The sequence below is a fragment of the Eutrema salsugineum genome, unplaced genomic scaffold (genome assembly GCF_000478725.1).
Source record: "Eutrema salsugineum unplaced genomic scaffold, Eutsalg1_0 scaffold_5, whole genome shotgun sequence".
NCBI lineage: Eukaryota > Viridiplantae > Streptophyta > Magnoliopsida > Brassicales > Brassicaceae > Eutrema > Eutrema salsugineum.
The window spans coordinates 3,161,100-3,179,630 of NW_006256612.1; the positions used below are offsets into that span (position 1 = coordinate 3,161,100).

Genomic DNA, 18,531 nt, shown 5'->3' on the forward strand with positions numbered 1-18,531 from the left:
TGAAATATAGGGAAAATTTTAGAAAAAATTGTAAACTGATTTTTATTTTGAAAAGTACATCATTCTTAATTTTATTAAAAAACACACTTATTTACATATAAATGACTAATTTAACTTAAATAAAACTTATTCTAATTTTAATATTTAAATCATAATTTATATTACTTTAATTTTAATTTAAATTAATCAAATTTAGAACACAATTTAATTTTATTGTTAATGTAAATATGATTCAATTAGTTAAATGATGTAATGCAATAATATAAAATAATATTAATTAAGTTTTATTATAACATATCTATGATTGGTATAGAAATAAAATTAAAATTATTGATGTATATAAAACTTACCTGATGGAAAATTAAGCTGTTAGAAGAAAAAAATGAGAATTTTTTTTCTTTACTCTTCTTTCTCTTTACGTTTTTTTTTTTTCTTTTTGGTTTTTCTGTGTGTAGTTTGTAGCATAATTATTGGTTGATATTTATAGTATAATTTTATAATTAAATATTTAAATTAAAATAAAAGAAAATATGTATTATCCATTGCGTTTTTCGAAGAACTACAGGATAAAAGTTGTGTTTTTTTGAAAGGCGGTCCACCCTTTAAATCATTGGATAAAACTGTGATTTATTAACAAAAAAACGTAAATTGTTGACAACTTTTGTCTGATTGGTGACTTTTCTGAGGTTTTACATTTTTCTTTATGAAAAACGTTTTTCACTTTTCACCATTCACACTCTTAGGGTCCGAATGATGACCGCGTTTTTGGTTGTGCGGGAAAATCAGTTTAAGAATGTGGTATAGTTCAACTGCGGTACATGCGGGAAAATATATTTACAGAACAAATGCAGTTTGTATATAATGAATGGTGACATTTTAATGGTGTGGTTTTTAGGAAAATTTTGAATTCATTTATATGTTACCATTCAACCATTTTGATCAAGTTGTAGTGCGTTTTTTGTCTTTTCTTTTTTAATTAAAATATTAATATAATAAATCAGTTTTGTGAAGAAAAAGTGAAATACGTAGTGTATAGTAATTACACACCTCTTTTATGGTGTTTTGTTGTATCTAGTGCGTTTTTTAATTAAAAAATATTTTTTAAATAAAAAAATTTAGATATTTTAATTTTGTTGAGATATTCAGTTCTATTCAAAAATATTAAGTTTATTTTTTTATAACATCTAACAAAAAAAATTTACACCGTATATTAATTTCTTTCACCAATCAAATATTATTATGTACCGCTTATTATATACAAACCGTACTTATCCCGCAAATTTATTTTCCTGCATGTACCGCAATTGAACCATATCACACTCTTAAACCATTTTTCCCGCACAACTAAAAACATTTTCACTAATCAGACCTAATAAGCGGTACAAAATAATGATTGATTAGTGAAAATATAGCTTGCGGTCTATATTAAAATGTTTAAATGGCGAATAAGGCAACAAGTGGTACATATTATAAATTGTAGATGATAAATATATATGTAAATAATTAATATCATTGTAATTAAATGATTTATTTTGTATTGATAAAGAAACATTTTCAATATATTTATAAAATTTAAATTATAAATTTATTTTTAAATAAGGGTTTAAAATTATGTAGTTAAATTGCATGTATTAGATATTCTAAATTTATAAATGGATTACTACATAACTTATTTTTTTATATTATATGCTACTTTATTAAAATTAATTTTACTAATCTATTAAAAAATATCTTTTTTTTTAAATCAGAAACTAGGTTGTATTCTCTTATGCCAAATTGGATCATTCAGTATGTTAAGATATATATAATTAATATCACTTTTTGGAGAAATAAAAATTGATGTTGAGCAAAAAAAAATGATTGCAAAAAGAAATAATAGAAGATTTGTATTTTTGTTTTTTCCAAGTAAATGTAAACGAATGTGTTGTAAAAAACTTATTTCCAAACCAAATTGCATCAGCTTTTTATTAATATAAAAATCTTCAAATTAAACATAAAAAAAAATCAGTACATGATTATTGAACCATTGGATATAGGTGAAGAATTCAAAAAAACGGTGCAAGAGAAAATTATGTCATTCGAAAACCATGAATCAATTTTGGAAGGTTTTTTGTAAAATGCCAATTATTAAAACAAATTTGTGATTCGTATATATTTGCGTTTTTCCAATTTTTTTTTTTAAAACCGCACTTCAGATTATCACCAATCAGAGTTTAGAGCATCAACAACGCAGATGCTTAACCCAAAAATAAGAGGTGCTTAGACCCAAATAAAAATCCAAAACAAAATAAAATACAAATACTTAAATAAGACTCATAAGAACATCAGCAACGCAAGTTATAAAGAGGAGAACTTAATATTTTTTAGAATAAAATTAAATCAAAACTAGTCAATAATTCAAGAATCGATTCTTATTTAAGACTTTTAATTGGTTAATAAGCATCGATTCTTAAGGGCTAGGTGTCTATTCATGATTGGTTAGATTTATTGAAAAGAAAAACAACTATTTTCTTTTATGCGACTACGCTTCTCCTCCTTGATCTCTCCGTCTTCACTTTGCCGCCGATTTGGTCGCCAACCACCTAATTTCCATCGCCGATTTGGTCGCCAACCTCTGTCTGCCAACCTGCATCGCCAACCTCCGCCGCCGATTTGGTTTGATTAAGTGTTTCTCCTCTGCTTCTCCTCAATCCTACAGAGTTTTCTGAATATAGCCTTTAACTCAATAAGCTTGGTGTGTGTCCCCTTTATGGATTACGATAAGCATCTCACAGTTTCCTCCGCCTTCCTCTCCATCTCTGGCGTCTTTTTCGCGATCGCTGGTTTCTTCATCTCCATCTCCGGCGCAGAAAATGGACTTCTATTAGAATTTTTTAGGAATCCCACTATCCCAGAGGTTCTTGCATTGGAGAACAGAATCCTACTCTTTTTTAATAGAGGTACTTAACTTAAATTTAACATTATTATATTGTTAAGCATCTCTAATAGGGTACTACTATTGCTGATGTTCTAAGCACCAATTCTTATGGGCTACGTGGCATGAGTTAATACACAGAGAGGAAAAGCTGCATTGACAAAAAAAAATTTTCATTTCTCTTCTTCTCCTCGTTTTGTTCGATGAAATCACCGAGTTGCATCGATCTGATCCTGCTGGTGCCACCTTCGTGATTATTCTTGCTGCCGGCACTGAATTTCTGTCGTTTCCGTTTTCTTCCCAACATCACCGTCTCGCCTAACTTGCTCGAGTGACTCGCTTCCAATCCTTCCTTCGCCGCCTCCGCCTTATAAACCGAATTGGGGTCTGGATTATTATCATCTGAAACATCACGAGTTGGACTCGGTTTGTCTCCGCCAACTCTTTTAGGATCTGGATTTTTTTTTAAGAACCACATTAGGATTTTTCCATTGGAAACAGCATTATCTTAGTTTTTTAATTAAAGTTCTTAAGATCCAGTTAATAATATTTTATTGCTTAAGTACTCCATTAGGAGTGCTTGCATTGCTGATCCTTTTAGGTCTTAGGCTCTCACCCTCGATTTTCCATCCCATCCTATCTTCTTTTCCTTGCATTGGAAGCTGTGCCAAACCTGACATATATTGGGCTTTTTTTTTATCGGCAAACTATATTATTAACAACTGTGAATACAAAGTTTACATTACATACCAAGATATTTTATAGCTTTGAACTTGCTCTCTAGCTATCTTAGCAAGCCTATCAACTTCCCATACAACATTACGATTAACATACATAAATGAACATCTCATACCCCTACATGATATCTTAACAATGTCTTTGACTTCTATTGATATATCTGGGTGACACCAATATTGTCTCTTTCTCGAGTTGTGCATTGCATTAACGCTCCTAAAAAGAACATTGTTGTCCCCAACAAACAAGACTTCTTCATAAGCTAGTATTCTCATTTCTTGAATTGCCCTTAATAATGCTCTTGCTTCAGCTGCTAATGGAGATACTACGTACTGGTTCAATTGATGAGCTGCCTTGCATAATTTTTTCTCCATTGATACGGTATAAGGACCAAGCAATACCTGCATTCACAGCAGATGATGTCCATGATGCATCTACATATCAGCAATATCTATTACTTAGCTGATAGCCATCATGAGCATTCTCCAAATGATGGTTCTGTCGACGATGACAGTTATTGGATTGATTCTCTTCATTCCATGTTTGGACAAATCCCATAAGTGATAATCCATTAATGCTTTATTGATAACCTGAGGAATGAATTCTCTCTTGTTTTCAAAAACAAGTTTATTCCTCATTTTCCAGATTCTCCAAGCAATATACGATATTAAACCATAATTTTCCTGTATGTGGGCTAGAAGCAAAATATTTTTTTTTTCTGGGCCAATATATATCAATATTCAAAGAAACCATGAAAAATAAAAACATGTACTAATACTACGAAAGTACGAAAGATTCCAACTCATGACCTAATGTGATTAAAGTTCTGCTCTTTCCATACCAAATCTAATGAAGTTTGGCCGGTAATATTCAGAAACTCGTGAAGGCCGGAAGCAGCTGTTTGGAAGCATTCTATCTATGCTTCGCCCTCGTGAGAGAACTGAGAAAGGTGAATTATTTGATCTTTATAAAGCTATATATATCATGATGTTTGTATTCGTTGAACCTCACTATGTTACAGAGGTTGACCACGTATCCACTTTTGAAACATCATGAAGCTCTCATCTGGTTTATACTCTGCAGTGTGCCCTCCTCCCTGCAAAATGAAACCAATTTATATATATATAAAACTTTTTCAATTGTAAAATGTAACGACAAAAACATTCAAAAAACCAAAAAAAAAAAAAAAAAAAAAACATTTGATGAGAAAACAAAAGGAACAAGGACTTGCTTTGATAGTGGCAAATGTCATATTGTTGGCGTAAGTCCTTGTGTATCCGATAACTTGATTGTCAACAAACCATGGCCTCCAGTGATCAATGATCGAATAGTTTAGAGATTTGATCCAAGCGTGAGTTCCAAGAAAAGGCACCATCATGTCATGATCTCCACTATAAACCAATGACCTATAAATCCCTTTGATGCTAATGTTTTGATGAAACGGTATACTGCTCTTTATATCTTTCTCATAAGCCATATCCCAGTCGCATCTCACCCATTTCGCTATACTTCCCTGCATATTTCACATTTCATTTAAATAAGTGCCTTTTTGGTATTAATTAATGACATATATGTGCATATGTATGTATATGATTGTGACATACTTTCACCACATGAAGTGCTCGGCGTACATCTTCATCATTAGCCCAATTTGTAGCTAGCAAATACCGATAAGACTGCATATTTCGTCATCTAATGGTTTAGCTAAATGATTTCCCTTTTATACCTCAGTTAAATGGATTTTTATTTTATTTTTGCTTACATAGCAATCACGAGGTTGAAGAGGAAGATGTGAGTGAACAAGTTCCCTAAGATCTCTTCTTCCAAGATGATATTTTGAAAACGAATTCAGCGATTCAAGATCACACAATGGTGTCAAAATTAATGCGAGATTTATCCTTGAAATACACTGTTGATCATCATCACCAACAACAAATTAGAGTCTCAAATTAGTACTCTTCGATAGTCACAATTCTAAACTCGAGTTCAACTTTTACCTTATCGTAGTCTTCCACTAATTTCAAGCATTGTGTATTAGAAGGATCTACTTTTAGATAACTTCCTTCGCAGCTTCTCTTAAGCGACTGCGAACAAAATTTTTAAGAAACTATTTCAATAGAAAAAAATACTTACTAGTGATAAGACTTCAATATTTTTTTTTTAGTTTAGATAAGACTTCATATTTACCTCATAGAGTTCGTCAGAGATCAGTCCCATTCCATGAGCATATGGAATCCTATAGTTATAATCACTATCATAATCTGTTGTCGGGTTCCCAAGAACATAACCCTGTTGGTATAAAATGAAACTCAAACAAACTATACGTATATCTATAAGTCTATATATAACGTTAAGATAAACATATGAGTGAAGAATATTGATGAACCTTAAGATTGATTAGAGGTTTGTAACCATGCTCATTTCCTGCGTTAACGGTAATGTGTAAGACTGTAATAAACTACGGCTAAGTAAAACTAAATCAAGAGAAGATTGATTTTTGGGGGATTGATTATAATGGCAAAGGAAAAATATAGCAAACCTATTGAGATCTGTTGAACAATAGCTGGAACAACTACACCGGCATAAGAATCTCCGCCAACATAAAAAGGGTTTGAGACAAACTCTGGATGATCCACAAGCCACTACAACAACAGCAACACAAAATTCAGAAAAAGATTTATAATATGGAAGCTATGCTTGAGAGTCTCAACAAAACACTCTGAAAAGGGTTCAAGAAAGCAAAGACCTTTCGAAGAAACTCATAAGTCTGCTTTGCTTCTCCTGTGTCACTAGGCTTATCAGCTAGAGGAGTTGTTGAGTAGGAGAAGCCAGTCCCAACAGGTTGATCCAAGAATATTATGCTAGCTACCTGAGAAATCATCAAACAAACAAAATCTTGATACCGGTAAAACCGAAACAAAAAAACAAGCCTATAACTAGTTTGTGATAGTGAATGTTTAAAGGAGTGACCTTTGTCCAAGAATATGAAGTGGAAACAAGAGAAGTTAAACCTCCATTGTTACCCTCAGTTTTGAAAGTCAAAGGTCCTACAAAAACAAGAATAGATTTAGAAAATCAAACTAAAAAGGTCAAATCTTTTTCATTTTTCTTCTTGAAAATGAAAATTACCGATTTCAAAAGCAAGGGCAGAGAGAGAAGTGCAACCAGGTCCTCCCGATAACCAGATAAGAAGAGGGTCTTCTTCAGGATTGTTCTCTGATTTGATGAAGTAGTAGAACAGTTTAACTTTCTCTTCCTCACCAACAGCAATATAGCTTTTCATAAGAAAGAAAGATAGATGCAAAGATTCAGACCCATTCAGTTGCGTTATTGATAGTTTATGAATCTTGAGAAGCAGGGGAAGAGGAACCTGACCCAGTTTCAAGGTGGAAAGGAAGAGGACCTTCGAAACCAGGAAGATAGCTAATCACAGAGGCTGAATTAACACCCTGTTGAGTCAAGAGGAGCAGATGAAGGAGAAGAAGCAACCTCAATTTCCATGCTCTAGACATTCTTGATTAACTCCTTTTTAAGTTCTTGATTTCGTTTCAGGCAACAAAACAGAAAAAAGAAGGAAGAGTTTACTTAAAGGCTGGGCAGTATAGCCGAGCCGATCAAGTCGAAATAGTGTCTTTCTTTATTTGGTTTTGATTAAACCTGTTCTCTCTATAGCAATTTCTTCTTCGTTTTGTTTTTGTGCTTTTACTTTCTCTCTCATCAGATATATCCAAAAATTGCCGTCAAAAATAAATAAATAAATTATCCAGAAAGTTCGTTACATCTGTTATTTTTGGTTTACATTTGTAAGTCTTACGGGATGTCAAAATAAGTAAAGTTTACAAATGTACCTTCATTTTTAAACTATATTAAAACAGAAACTTAGTATTTGTTTTAAAACATTCACAAAGGTTTTTTTAATTTTTATATATAAATAAATTTAACTTTAAAAATTAGATATTAATTTAGAGGGCTTCTTGCACATATGACCTCAACATTGAAGTCAAATGCAAATCTAACATCTATTTTCTCCCTCTTCAACAAATGCCATTTTCTCTCTACTATCTCCTCACAACCACATATATTCACGAAAATGCCATCATGTTTTCAATTTTTATTTTTTCTGAAAAATACCAAAAATATACAACCATTCTAAAATATATCACTTATTTACGAAAACGCCATCTTCTTAAATTTTGCCAACCATCATTACCAACCAATTTTGAAGCTCTAAATGTTTGCCTAACCAATTTTGAAGCTCTAACTGCTCATTGTGTCGCTTATAACTTCATTTTACTTACAAATTTCTCTCCAATTTCATCTTAAAAACTCTTTCATGCTCATTTTCATAATTTTCAATTTCATAAATCATCTATTTTTGGAGATTCTTGCATAACAACGACTTAGCTAGTTTGCTATCGGTGCTATACAAAAGTCTGGATGTATGTCAAAATGTGTACATAAACCAAAAATAAATAGCAATATTCGGATATTTTTAATTAAAACCTATAATAAAGATATTTAACCTATAATTAACCTAAATTAAAACCCTAATTTAAAACCTAAATTAAAACCTATAAATTTGAATTGGTTTAATTTGAATTGGTTATAATAAAGATATTTAACCCTAAATTAAAACCTATAATAAAGATATTTATCTTTGTTGGTTTAATTTGAATTGGTTATATTACTTTTTAATTTATATACATCAACATTGTTTATATTTGTTTTATGAAAACAAATTTCAGCTTAAATTATTTTTATATAATTTTTAAATTAAAATATAAAGTTTAAAAATAGAGTAGACTTCTTTTGAAGTCTGTAACCCTAAATTAGAATTATTCACTTTTGATGTTTATTTTAGATGGTTTAAAATGTTTAATTTTTATTAAATTCTAATTTATATAGATCATACTTATTGATATTTGATTATAGAAACACATTTCAGTTTATATTATTTTTACATAATTTTAAAATTTAAATATAAAATTTAATAATATAGCAGACTTCTTTTACGGTCTGCTGAGCAGACTGATAAAGAAGTCTGCAGCCCTAGTTTAAAACTTTTCACTTTTTATGTTTATCTTAGATGGTTAAAAATGATTCATTTTTATTAAATTATAATTTTCATAGATCATACTTGTTGACATTTGATTTATAAAAACAAATTTCAGTTTACATTATTTTTATATAATTTTTAAATTTAAAATATGATTTAATAGTATAGTAGACTTCTTTATCAGTCTGCTGAGAAGACTTCATTAATATTTGCAGACTTCGCAAGGTTATAATCGTAATTGAGACATCCGTTTTTTGTTTACTCATGTAGGAGATAATAGTAATTTCTTTACCCTTCTGACCTATTTTTGCAATAGGTTGAATTTGGGGTATACTTTTGCATTTGGAATCAAATTGTGGTCTATTTTTAGCAATTCTCCTAATTTAGATAACTAAAAATTTTCTTAAATATATGTTATATCTATAGTTTATAGATATTAATTTAAATAGACTTCCTTAAATATAGGTTAGATTTAATTTAACATTTGAAATTTAAATAAAATTTTCAGAATATCACATATGATTAACAAATATCTTATTATATATTTTTTTAATCATATTCTATCAGATTAAAATTTTACATATTAAAAATAGATAAATATTAATATTATATAATAATTTGATGGGACAAGTTAAATTTTTTTATAATTATTGTCTTATGCTGATTAGGTTATCAAAGAATGCAAGATATTAGAAGAAAATTATTTCAAAATTACTAAATATTTATATTATAAAGTAATATAAACGGGCGGGTTAGAATTATGGCTTCATAATCATGGTCTTTTTTCAGATTAATAAAATGAGCGAGTTAGAAATATATTTTTATAATAACGGTCACTTTTTGATTATTAAAACAACCGGGTTAAAATTATGTTTTTATGATCATGGTGGTTATACTAAAAAAAATTATATCTAAATACAAATTTTTTTATATCACTTATTAAAAATTTATATTTATAAAGAAAACATAAATTAGATTACAAATTTTGATTAAAAAAAATTTCCGTGCAGATGCACGGGATAAAATCTAGTTTAAACTATTAAAGCAAAAACATTTTTAGAAATAACATTTAATCATGTGTTATATTACTGACAAAATTCCAAAGAAAATAAGATTTAGAAAATAACATTCTTTAAGAAGCTATGATGTTAGGTTCGTTGAAGGCTTGAAGCTCACTATGCTACAGAGGTTGACCACGTATCCACCTTCGAAACAACATGAAGCTCTCCTCTGGTTTATACTCTGCAGTGTGCCCTCCTCCCTGCAAAATAAAACCAATTATAAAAAGTTAAAAACCCTTTTCAGTTGTAAAATGTAACAACGAAAATATTATTCAAAAAAAAACAAATTTGATGAGAAAAAAAGAAGCAAAAAGACTTGCTTTGATAGTGGCAAATGTCATGTTGTTTGCGTAAGTCCTTGTGTATCCAATAACTTGATTGTTAACAAACCATGGCCTCCATTCATCGATGATTGAATAGTTTAGAGATTTGATCCAAGCTTGGGTTCCAAGAAAAGGCACCATCATGTCATGATCACCACTATAAACCAATGACCTATAGAACCCTTTCATGCTATTGTTTAGATGGTAAGGTACACTACTCTTTATATCTTTCTCATAAGCCATATCCCAATCACATCTCACCCATTCCCTTATACTTCCCTGTAAATTCCACATTCATACATTGATTCTTAGTTGCTTTATTAGTGTTAGGCTATGACATGTATGTATGTAAAATGACATACTTTCACCACATGAAGCGCTTTGCGTACATCTTCATCATTAGCCCAATGCGTTGCTAGCACATACCGATACATCTGCATAATTCACCTCTAAGGTTTATAGGTATATGATTTCCATTTTATAACTAAAGCAATCATCAAGTGAATTAATTTTCTATAATTTTCTTTAGGCTTACATAGCAATCAGGAGTTGGAAGAGAAAGATCCGAGCGGACAAGGCTTCCAAGATTTCTTCTTCCAACATTCTCCATTGAAAATGGATTTGGTGATGCTAAATCGCACAATGGAATCAAAATAAATCCTTCATTTATCCTTGACACACACTGTTAATCATCAATCATCATAATCATCAACGATAAAGTCCCAAATTAGTCTTTGCTATCGACATTTCTAGAATGTGTTTACCTTATTGTAGTCTTCCATTAATTTCAAGCACTGCGTATTAGTAGGGTCTACTTTTACATAATTTCCTTGGCAGCTTCTCTTAAGCAACTGTAAAAAAAGATTTTCAAATATGATCTCAATAAAAATTCTTACATTTTTATAGAGAAGAGACTAGATAAGATTTCGAAACACCTCAAAGAGTTCATCAGAGATCAGTCCCATTCCATGAGCATATGGAATTTTGGAGTTGTGATCTTGATCTAGATCTGTTGATGGGTTCCCAAGAATATAACCCTGTTGGTATAAATGATGCTTTTAAACAAGTTTTTTTATATCTATATTAACGTTATGATGTTGAACATATGAGTGAAGAAACTAATGAACCTTAAGATTCATCGGTTTGTAGCTATGTTCATTTCCTGCGTAACCATAATGTGTAAGACTCTAATAAAGTGCATAAGTAAAATAATATCCAAAGAAGATCAAAATATGGATAATGACCCAAAAAAAAAAAATAGTCAAACCTTTAGAGATCTGTTGAACAATGGCTGGAACGACTATACCGGCATAGGAATCTCCACCGACATAGAGTGGATTTGAGACAAACTCTGGATACTCCACTAACCACTGAAACAAAAAAAAAAAAAATTGAAAAGATTATGATATATAGAGGCTCAAGAATCAATTTTTTTTGTTTATTAAAAAAAGAATCACATGTTTTGATGCAATATTGGAACCTTTTGAAGAAACTGATAAGTCTGTTTTGCTTCTCCTGTGTCACTAGGCTTATAAGTAAGACGAGTTGTTGAGTAAGAGAAGCCAGTCCCAACAGGTTGATCCAGGAATATTATGTTAGCTACCTGAGAAATAATCAACACAACAATCTTGAAACCGATAAAACCGCGAAAAAAGGCCTATAGTAAGTTTGTGATGTGACGTCAACGTTTTATGGAGTCACCTTTGTCCAAGAATATGAAGTGGAGATAAGAGAAGGTAAACTTCCATTGTAGCCCTCAGTTTTGAAAGTCAACGGACCTGCACTAAACCAAGAGGGCTAAAACAAGAGTAGAATCAATTAAAGTCCAAATCTTTTTAAGGGTTTTTTCTTTCTTGAAATTACCGATCTCGAAAGCAAGAGCAGAGAGAGCAGTGCAAGCAGGTCCTCCAGTTAGCCAAATCAGAAGAGGGTCTTCTTCAGGATTGTTCTCTGATTTGATGAAGTAGTAGAAAAGCTGAACTTTCTCTTCCTCACCAACACCAATATAGCTTTTCATAAGAAATATGCAAAGATTTTAAATCATTTCGGTTGTGTTATTGTTAGTCATGAATATTGAAAAGCAGAGGATGAAGAAGAAGAAGATCAGGAAACTGACCCAGTTTCAAGGTGGAAAGGAAGAGGACCTTCGAAACCAGGAAGATGGCTGATTACAGAGGCTGGATTAACACCATGTTGAGTCAAGAGGAGGAGCAGTTGAAGCAGAAGAAGCAACCTCAGTTTCCATGCCTTAGACATTCTTGATTAACTCCTTTTCAAGTTCTTGATTTCATTTTAGGAAACAAAACGGTGTAAAGAAGGATGGTTACCTAAATACAAAATAAGCGAACCGATCAAATCGTTTGTTTTCCGGTTTGGTATCGATTCAACTGATAAATTTTGGTTCAGCTAGTCTTTTCCGGTTTGGTATCGATTCAACATATGAAAAGTATGGTTTCGTTTAGCGCTCTGGAGACTGGACAAATCGAACAACTGTATAGTTTTTTCCCTTCCGTTAGGTATTGATTTAACCGATTAAACCGTTCGGATCTACACTAAATCTTAAAACCTGCTTAAAAGCCAACCGATCAAGGTTTAGCGTTTTTCGTACCTCTCTTTGCGCTGAACCGGTTCTAACCTCTTTAACCAGAAACCAATTCTCTCTCCTCGTTCGAGTTTTTTTCTTTTTACTATTTTTTTTTTGTTTTTTATGGTTTGGTCTTTAAGATCTCCGAGGACTTAATTACGCTAAGCATATATTAATACTTCAAGTCTTCAACTTGTCGTTTGTTTACAATAAAGATATTATAATATAGTCCACGATCTTGGACCATCACCTGATCTTCCACTAGACTACTAGCCAGCCCCCTATGATACTAAAATAACTTTACGTGGAAAGATTTATCCCGAGTCCAATAACTATTGAATATCTTGAATTTGAGCTATATACGAACAAAAATCGCTGTTTGTCATCTCCTGGATAAAGTCCATGGGTATAGTTTGAATCACAGCTTGTAGCGGTTCAGTCTTTTAATATGCATCAAACACAATTCAAGAGACTAGAATGTTTAAAATCAAACTATGACTTAATTAATTACGGTAATAACATCATATATCAATTAATTAACTATACTTTCGTGTTATATCTTATATATAAAAGAGGTTGAACTCTCTCCAGCTACTTGACACGTCAGTATTGGAGAGGCTGACACCTGTTTCCAAAAATCATAAATTTAAAAAATAACATTTTCTTTAAAAAACTACAAAAAAACCCTGTCATTCTCTACCTCATTCCTTCCAATCTCCCCGATAGGGTTTCCGTCAATGGCCATTACCTTTTAACCACCATATGTTTGATTGATTTGTGCGACAATCTTCTCAAGTGATTTCAAACTCCCCTGGACCAACCGAAGTTCCTCACGATTTATTGCTTCTACTCAGGGACGAGATACAGGAATCATTTTCCTACGAGCATTACTCAAATGGTTAGAGGAGTTATCCAGAAAATTCTACGAGCATTACTCAAATGGTTGGAGGAGTTATCCAGCAAATTCTAAGGATGAAGCTTCACTTCCAATCAGTTGTGAGATTCCTTTAGTCTTAATTTTTTGTATCTCATATTCTTCTCTTGATTTGTGTTTGGCATTTCTTCAATAGCTCCATCGTCATATCACACAGCTCCGGCGCAACCATTAAAACCGACTCTCTCTATCTCTCTCTCTCTCCGCGAAATTTTGCGCTAAGATTAGATCCTTTCTCATCTATCAATTCAATTGTTCTCATCTATCTATCATTTGGGATGATTTGATAAAACACTCGTTTTTGTATTGATTGGTTTGGTGTATCCGTAGGTCTCGAAATGGCAACAGTTCCAGGACAATTGCTCTGGGAGATCGTCAAGACCTACAACTGTTTCTTGGTCAAACCGTTCGGAAGAGGCAACGCTAAGGTTCAATTCAGCAAGGAGTGCAACAATTTTCGCAACCTTAACTCCTACAACCACTCTGGTAATGTATATCTTCTCTTTAACTAAGTCATGTCCTATCTCTTGATCTACATTTAACTGGGAAAAATAACAACTTCATATATCTGTTTCGCTGATCAGATTTTTTGGATATAATTGAGAGATTCTTTTAAGATGTTTTGTGACGTTATTCTAAGATGTTTTGTTCATATTGTATGCTTGAGTTTTGCATAAGCACACTCTCGAATGTGAATGGAATTTGGGAAATGTAGATACTTTGTATCTCTGGTATTGGACTAAATCAATTCTATTGAGAAATGAATTTGTTCGAGGTTTACATCTGGTTTCTTCTATAGTTTACGAATGAAATTGGCTGCTTGGGTTAGACTAAAAGCATAATCTCAAATTTGAATGTGTCTTGATGTAAGATTATATATCTTATATAATAAATTTGATCAACTTTCTCCAATTGAGTGACACATCAGTATTGGAGAGAGTACCACATGTTTCTATTAAAAAATAATAAAATAAATAAAAAATCAAATTTAAAGCAAACACATTAAAACACATTAAAGAACATAAATAAATATTAATATATATTTGTATTATAATGAAATTCAAATTTAATTTTAAATATATAAAAACTTATAAATATTATATAATACAAGATTTTTTGAATGTATCATTTTTTTATTTTTTAAATGTTTTTAATGCAAATGGAAAAAAAATATGAGACTGAATAAGTTAAAAAGTTTCAAATTAATCTTATATAAAACCAACTAATAAAATTATAAAACACGAAGAATATTTAATAAATGATTAGAAATAAAAATTATTTAAAAATAATAGCAAAAAGAAAGATATCTACATAAAAATGTTATATACGGTTTTTTTAAAATAAAAAAGATGGAATCAATAAAATATATATAACCAAAAAATTCAAAATCTATTATATTAAAACAGAAGCACTTTTAGTGCCTGTTTCCAAACAGACCTAAATTTTTTAAAAATATTTTATTTTATATTATATTATATTTCGAAAATTGATTATTAATTTAGATATTGTTAGATTTCCTTAAATATAGATTATATTTAATTTAAATTTTAAATTATTCGAAATTTTTTTAATTAATTTAATTACGAAATTTAGATTTAATTTAATTTAACATTAAAAAAAATTATAAATAAATTTATTACGAAAATTTATATAATAATTTTAGTTACTTGAGAATTCTTTAAATACAGGTTACATTTTAATTTAATTTTTTTTTATTTTAAATAAAATTTTCATAATAACACAAATGGTAAATGAATATCTTATTGTATTTTATCATAATAAATCGGTCTAAAGTATAAAATATTTAATATTGATAAATATTTATATTATACAATAATATGATGGAGCAAGTTGGAGTTATGCATTTATAAATTACAGTCTTATTTGTATTACTTTATCAAAACATATAAAATATTAAAAAATAATTTGAGATAATTAAACGGACCAGTTAGCCAATTCATAGATATGTAGATTGTTTATGTGTAAATCTAAATTTACATAATAACAAAGTTCATAATTAACATTAAATCAATATATACTTAATTAACTCATATTCTTATTCTACTAATATAGAAATTTATACTATTCAAAGTTAAAACATAATAACAAATTTCTTGATTTAAAAAGAAATAAATAATAAAATGAAATTCTATTAAAAAAATTTATATTAGAAATAAAAATGAAACATTCTCGTGCGGATGCAAGGGGTTAGAATCTAGTGGTAAATTAAAAAAGTTAACAAGTATTATATTAGTAAGATTTATAAGAATAAAAAGAATATGAAGATCGAAGAACAAATAAATATTTTTCTCTGATATTCAACGTATATTTTTAAGTTAACTATTACGTCTTCATACAAAAATTAAAATAGTAGAGTTTTAGTCCCTTATTTTCTTGGGAGAAAAATTAGACCATTTGACACAACTAGTGTAGAAAAGATTACAAATAATGTATCATCAAAAAGAAATCGAAGAAAATATAAATATTTTAAATAAAATAACATTAATAGTAAACATAAAATTCAATATAAATTATTTAAAATATAAATTAAAAACAGTATCCGTGCATACATGGAGGTTCTCTCGTAATGATTTTAAATAAAATAAAAAATCAAGAGAGAGAATTTGTACGATTTTTTTTGGTTCTAAAATTATTGGAGTTATAATCTGTATTCAGAATCAGTTAAATATTCTCTTTTTTGTTTTTGGTCGAAGCTAAATATTCTCTTTTTAAGAATAATCTTTTACAAGTATATATTTTTACAGAATCTAAGGAGATAATTACAAGTGGATACTTAAAACAACAATGTATGCCGACTATGTCAACTAGATAATATCACCATTGTATAACGTTTATTATATAAAAACCATAAATTAAGGATATATAATAGAATATATATATTATAAAACAATATATTGTGGAGTAGCCTCTGTTTTCGATAACAAGATTAGAGTTAAGATAGAGTTAGAACTTTAAAGTAAATTAATAGATATTACAAAAAGAAACGATATTATCCCGAATATTTTGCCTCAATTTCATTAGGAAAAGGTCCTCAAACCTTTTTTTTTTTGGCTCAGATGTAATGAAAAAATTATATAAAGAAAAGTGAGAATGTTCTTAATTCCAGTTATAAAACTAGAGACTGAAAGAGAAATCCCTGAAAATTGTCTGTTGTCTAGGGACTCACAATGTGGAGTGCATATTCAACAACGAAACTGGTCTTTATGATCTTGCTTTTGATGGAGACTTCATTGGGTCGATATATGCCTAGTACGGTTTATAATTGTAATTGTGATTCTTCCTTATAGCTAAATCGTATGGTAATTTCATGCTTTTTTTTCTTTGTTATCTCTCGGCGTATATAGATTGGTTTCAAGAGGGACATGTGACGGTAAGGTGGGACATCATGAATGAAAGTTCTGACAATTACTCGGCTAATATCACAATCTTGAACTACTTGAAGAATCACGACATTGAAAGGCCATGGGAACTACGGTGGGCATGGCCTGAAGACGAAATCCTATTGAGCACTGTGGGTGTTAAAGGTAAACAACATGTGGCTGTTAAAGAGAAAAAACATGGCAATAACTCGGCAGGTGGCTACACCATCAATTATGTGAAAATAGAACCAAACCGTTGCAAGGGCTGTGTGATTCCTTCGTGGTTTAGAGAAGCCGACCTTGCGAAAAGCTCATCATCATTCCAAATTAATGTTGGCCGAGCTGGCATTGGATATAATGAGCCGCGCGGTTTTGGTATTAGATATTTTGAGCTGCCAAGATTTGTCAAATTTACCTCACCAAGAGCGAATTACATATGTGAATCATTGTTTTTTTCAAGTAAAACTCGGGGTTATATGAGTAAGTTCATTGATTTTATTGGCACATCTATATATTACAGTTGTCTTCTATTATTCTATAAGCTTTTATAATCATGGTCCTTTTCTTTTGTAGAGACGTGGAGTATGCGTTGCGGTCGTCGCGACAAACCTGAAAAAAAGTTCAACAAGATTCTTAACAACGATGACTGATGAAGTTGTGGGAGTTGTAGTTTATTCCTTTTGTTGTTTTTTTTTTTCAGCTTTCTTAGAGAAATAACTTTTGTTTATGGAGTTTTCACGTGATGCGACTATGGTAATAATACCCGAAAAAACCTGAGAAAAAAATAAACGTGGATAAAACCAAAAAATCTGATAAGAAAACTGAAAAACCCAAAAATCTACATGCTTTCGGTTTTTCGGATTTAACTTCGGGTTTTGGTTATTATCCGAACCAAAACGCAAAATATTCTGGCTCAATAACAGATTGGGTATTTTGAGCAAACCGAACCAAAATTTTTAGTGTTGGTTTTGGCTAAATTGTTCAGATCCGGTTTTTATGCTAGGTCTGTGTATTTTGTTTGGTTCACTCGGGTTTCGGGTAGTTCGGATATAGGGGTTCAAGAACTATATTGTAGATAAATTGATTTGGTTCTAGTTTTACTAAAATGTGAATGTTTCCCAAAAATACAAATAAAAAATCTTTTAAATGTCTAGTACGTATTATTCTGTCTTACATAGCAGGAACTAGGAATTATACTATTCAGTATATGGTATTCCAAAACGAGACGTTTCTGTTTCATGCTCATGGTTTCCATTTCTTCTTGGCCAAAATCGAAAACTCAAAACGCGATTTTCATAAAAAATACCATGAAAACAAAAATCCTCTTCCACTAGGGATCGACTGTTACTCTGCAACGGTCATTCCTGAGGCAATTTTAGTTGTATGATTCGTGAATAGTGCATTACATTTTTTTTATCATTAATGTTATTCAATTTCATTTTATTAAAGTTCTTCATACCTTGTAGCAAATTTTCATAAATTAGCAAACAACTTTAAATGGCGAATTTGTGGTTACGGAAAAGAGGAAATTAATCATATCTTTA

The 18,531-nt window shown here is 30.5% G+C and overlaps 3 protein-coding genes across 6 annotated transcripts; 1 reads left to right on the forward strand and 2 right to left on the reverse strand.

The window, feature by feature from the left end:
• Window positions 1–3,700: 3,700 nt before the first annotated feature.
• On the reverse strand, window positions 3,701–7,324 carry LOC18991871 (serine carboxypeptidase-like 18). Of its 2 annotated transcripts, XR_002897981.1 has the most exons (13): window positions 7,025–7,324; window positions 6,779–6,924; window positions 6,620–6,696; window positions 6,396–6,518; window positions 6,189–6,291; window positions 6,036–6,073; window positions 5,837–5,938; window positions 5,647–5,733; window positions 5,412–5,558; window positions 5,254–5,325; window positions 4,881–5,162; window positions 4,491–4,745; window positions 3,701–4,050 (listed from the first exon to the last, which is right to left on the reverse strand). XR_002897981.1 is itself a non-coding variant. In XM_006415204.2 (12 exons), exons 1-12 carry the CDS (start codon window positions 7,159–7,161, stop codon window positions 4,665–4,667), a joined length of 1,395 nt encoding a protein of 464 aa, XP_006415267.1. In that variant the 5' UTR covers window positions 7,162–7,324; the 3' UTR covers window positions 4,373–4,664. The 2 variants fall into 2 exon arrangements, 1 of the variants encoding a protein (XP_006415267.1); XM_006415204.2 differs by lacking the exon at window positions 3,701–4,050 and having other exon boundaries at window positions 4,373–4,745.
• Window positions 7,325–9,799: 2,475 nt separating this feature from the next.
• LOC18991872 (serine carboxypeptidase-like 18) lies at window positions 9,800–12,345 on the reverse strand. Its single transcript, XM_006415205.2, has 12 exons — window positions 12,206–12,345; window positions 11,953–12,098; window positions 11,791–11,867; window positions 11,570–11,692; window positions 11,357–11,459; window positions 11,217–11,251; window positions 11,025–11,126; window positions 10,854–10,940; window positions 10,625–10,771; window positions 10,452–10,523; window positions 10,087–10,368; window positions 9,800–9,966 (listed from the first exon to the last, which is right to left on the reverse strand). The coding sequence occupies exons 1-12, from the start codon at window positions 12,343–12,345 to the stop codon at window positions 9,886–9,888; spliced, it is 1,395 nt and encodes a 464-aa protein (XP_006415268.1). The 3' UTR covers window positions 9,800–9,885.
• A 1,074-nt stretch (window positions 12,346–13,419) lies between these two features.
• Window positions 13,420–17,761, forward strand: LOC112084109 (COBRA-like protein 2). Of its 3 annotated transcripts, XM_024153012.1 has the most exons (5): window positions 13,420–13,669; window positions 13,938–14,093; window positions 16,787–16,877; window positions 16,973–17,467; window positions 17,561–17,761. In XM_024153012.1, the coding sequence occupies exons 1-5, from the start codon at window positions 13,613–13,615 to the stop codon at window positions 17,635–17,637; spliced, it is 876 nt and encodes a 291-aa protein (XP_024008780.1). In that variant the 5' UTR covers window positions 13,420–13,612; the 3' UTR covers window positions 17,638–17,761. The 3 variants fall into 3 exon arrangements, with proteins under 3 accessions (XP_024008780.1, XP_024008782.1, XP_024008781.1); XM_024153014.1 differs by lacking the exon at window positions 16,787–16,877 and having other exon boundaries at window positions 13,744–14,093; XM_024153013.1 differs by lacking the exon at window positions 16,787–16,877.
• Window positions 17,762–18,531: the final 770 nt, after the last annotated feature.

Coding starts and splice junctions, on each gene's coding strand:
- LOC18991871 (XM_006415204.2), bottom strand. CDS start 7,161: ATGTCTAGAGCATGGAAATTGAGGTTGCTTCTTCTCCTTCATCTGCTC. Junction 6,697..6,778: donor TGCCCTTGCTTTTGAAATCG/GTAATTTTCATT, acceptor TTGTTTTTGTAG/GACCTTTGACTTTCAAAACT. Junction 5,326..5,411: donor TTCAACCTCGTGATTGCTAT/GTAAGCAAAAAT, acceptor CGAAATATGCAG/TCTTATCGGTATTTGCTAGC.
- LOC18991872 (XM_006415205.2), bottom strand. CDS start 12,345: ATGTCTAAGGCATGGAAACTGAGGTTGCTTCTTCTGCTTCAACTGCTC. Junction 10,369..10,451: donor AAGCGCTTCATGTGGTGAAA/GTATGTCATTTT, acceptor TGGAATTTACAG/GGAAGTATAAGGGAATGGGT. Junction 9,967..10,086: donor TGACATTTGCCACTATCAAA/GCAAGTCTTTTT, acceptor TTTATTTTGCAG/GGAGGAGGGCACACTGCAGA.
- LOC112084109 (XM_024153012.1), top strand. CDS start 13,613: ATGGTTGGAGGAGTTATCCAGCAAATTCTAAGGATGAAGCTTCACTTC. Junction 16,878..16,972: donor ATTGGGTCGATATATGCCTA/GTACGGTTTATA, acceptor CGGCGTATATAG/ATTGGTTTCAAGAGGGACAT. Junction 17,468..17,560: donor TAAAACTCGGGGTTATATGA/GTAAGTTCATTG, acceptor TTTCTTTTGTAG/AGACGTGGAGTATGCGTTGC.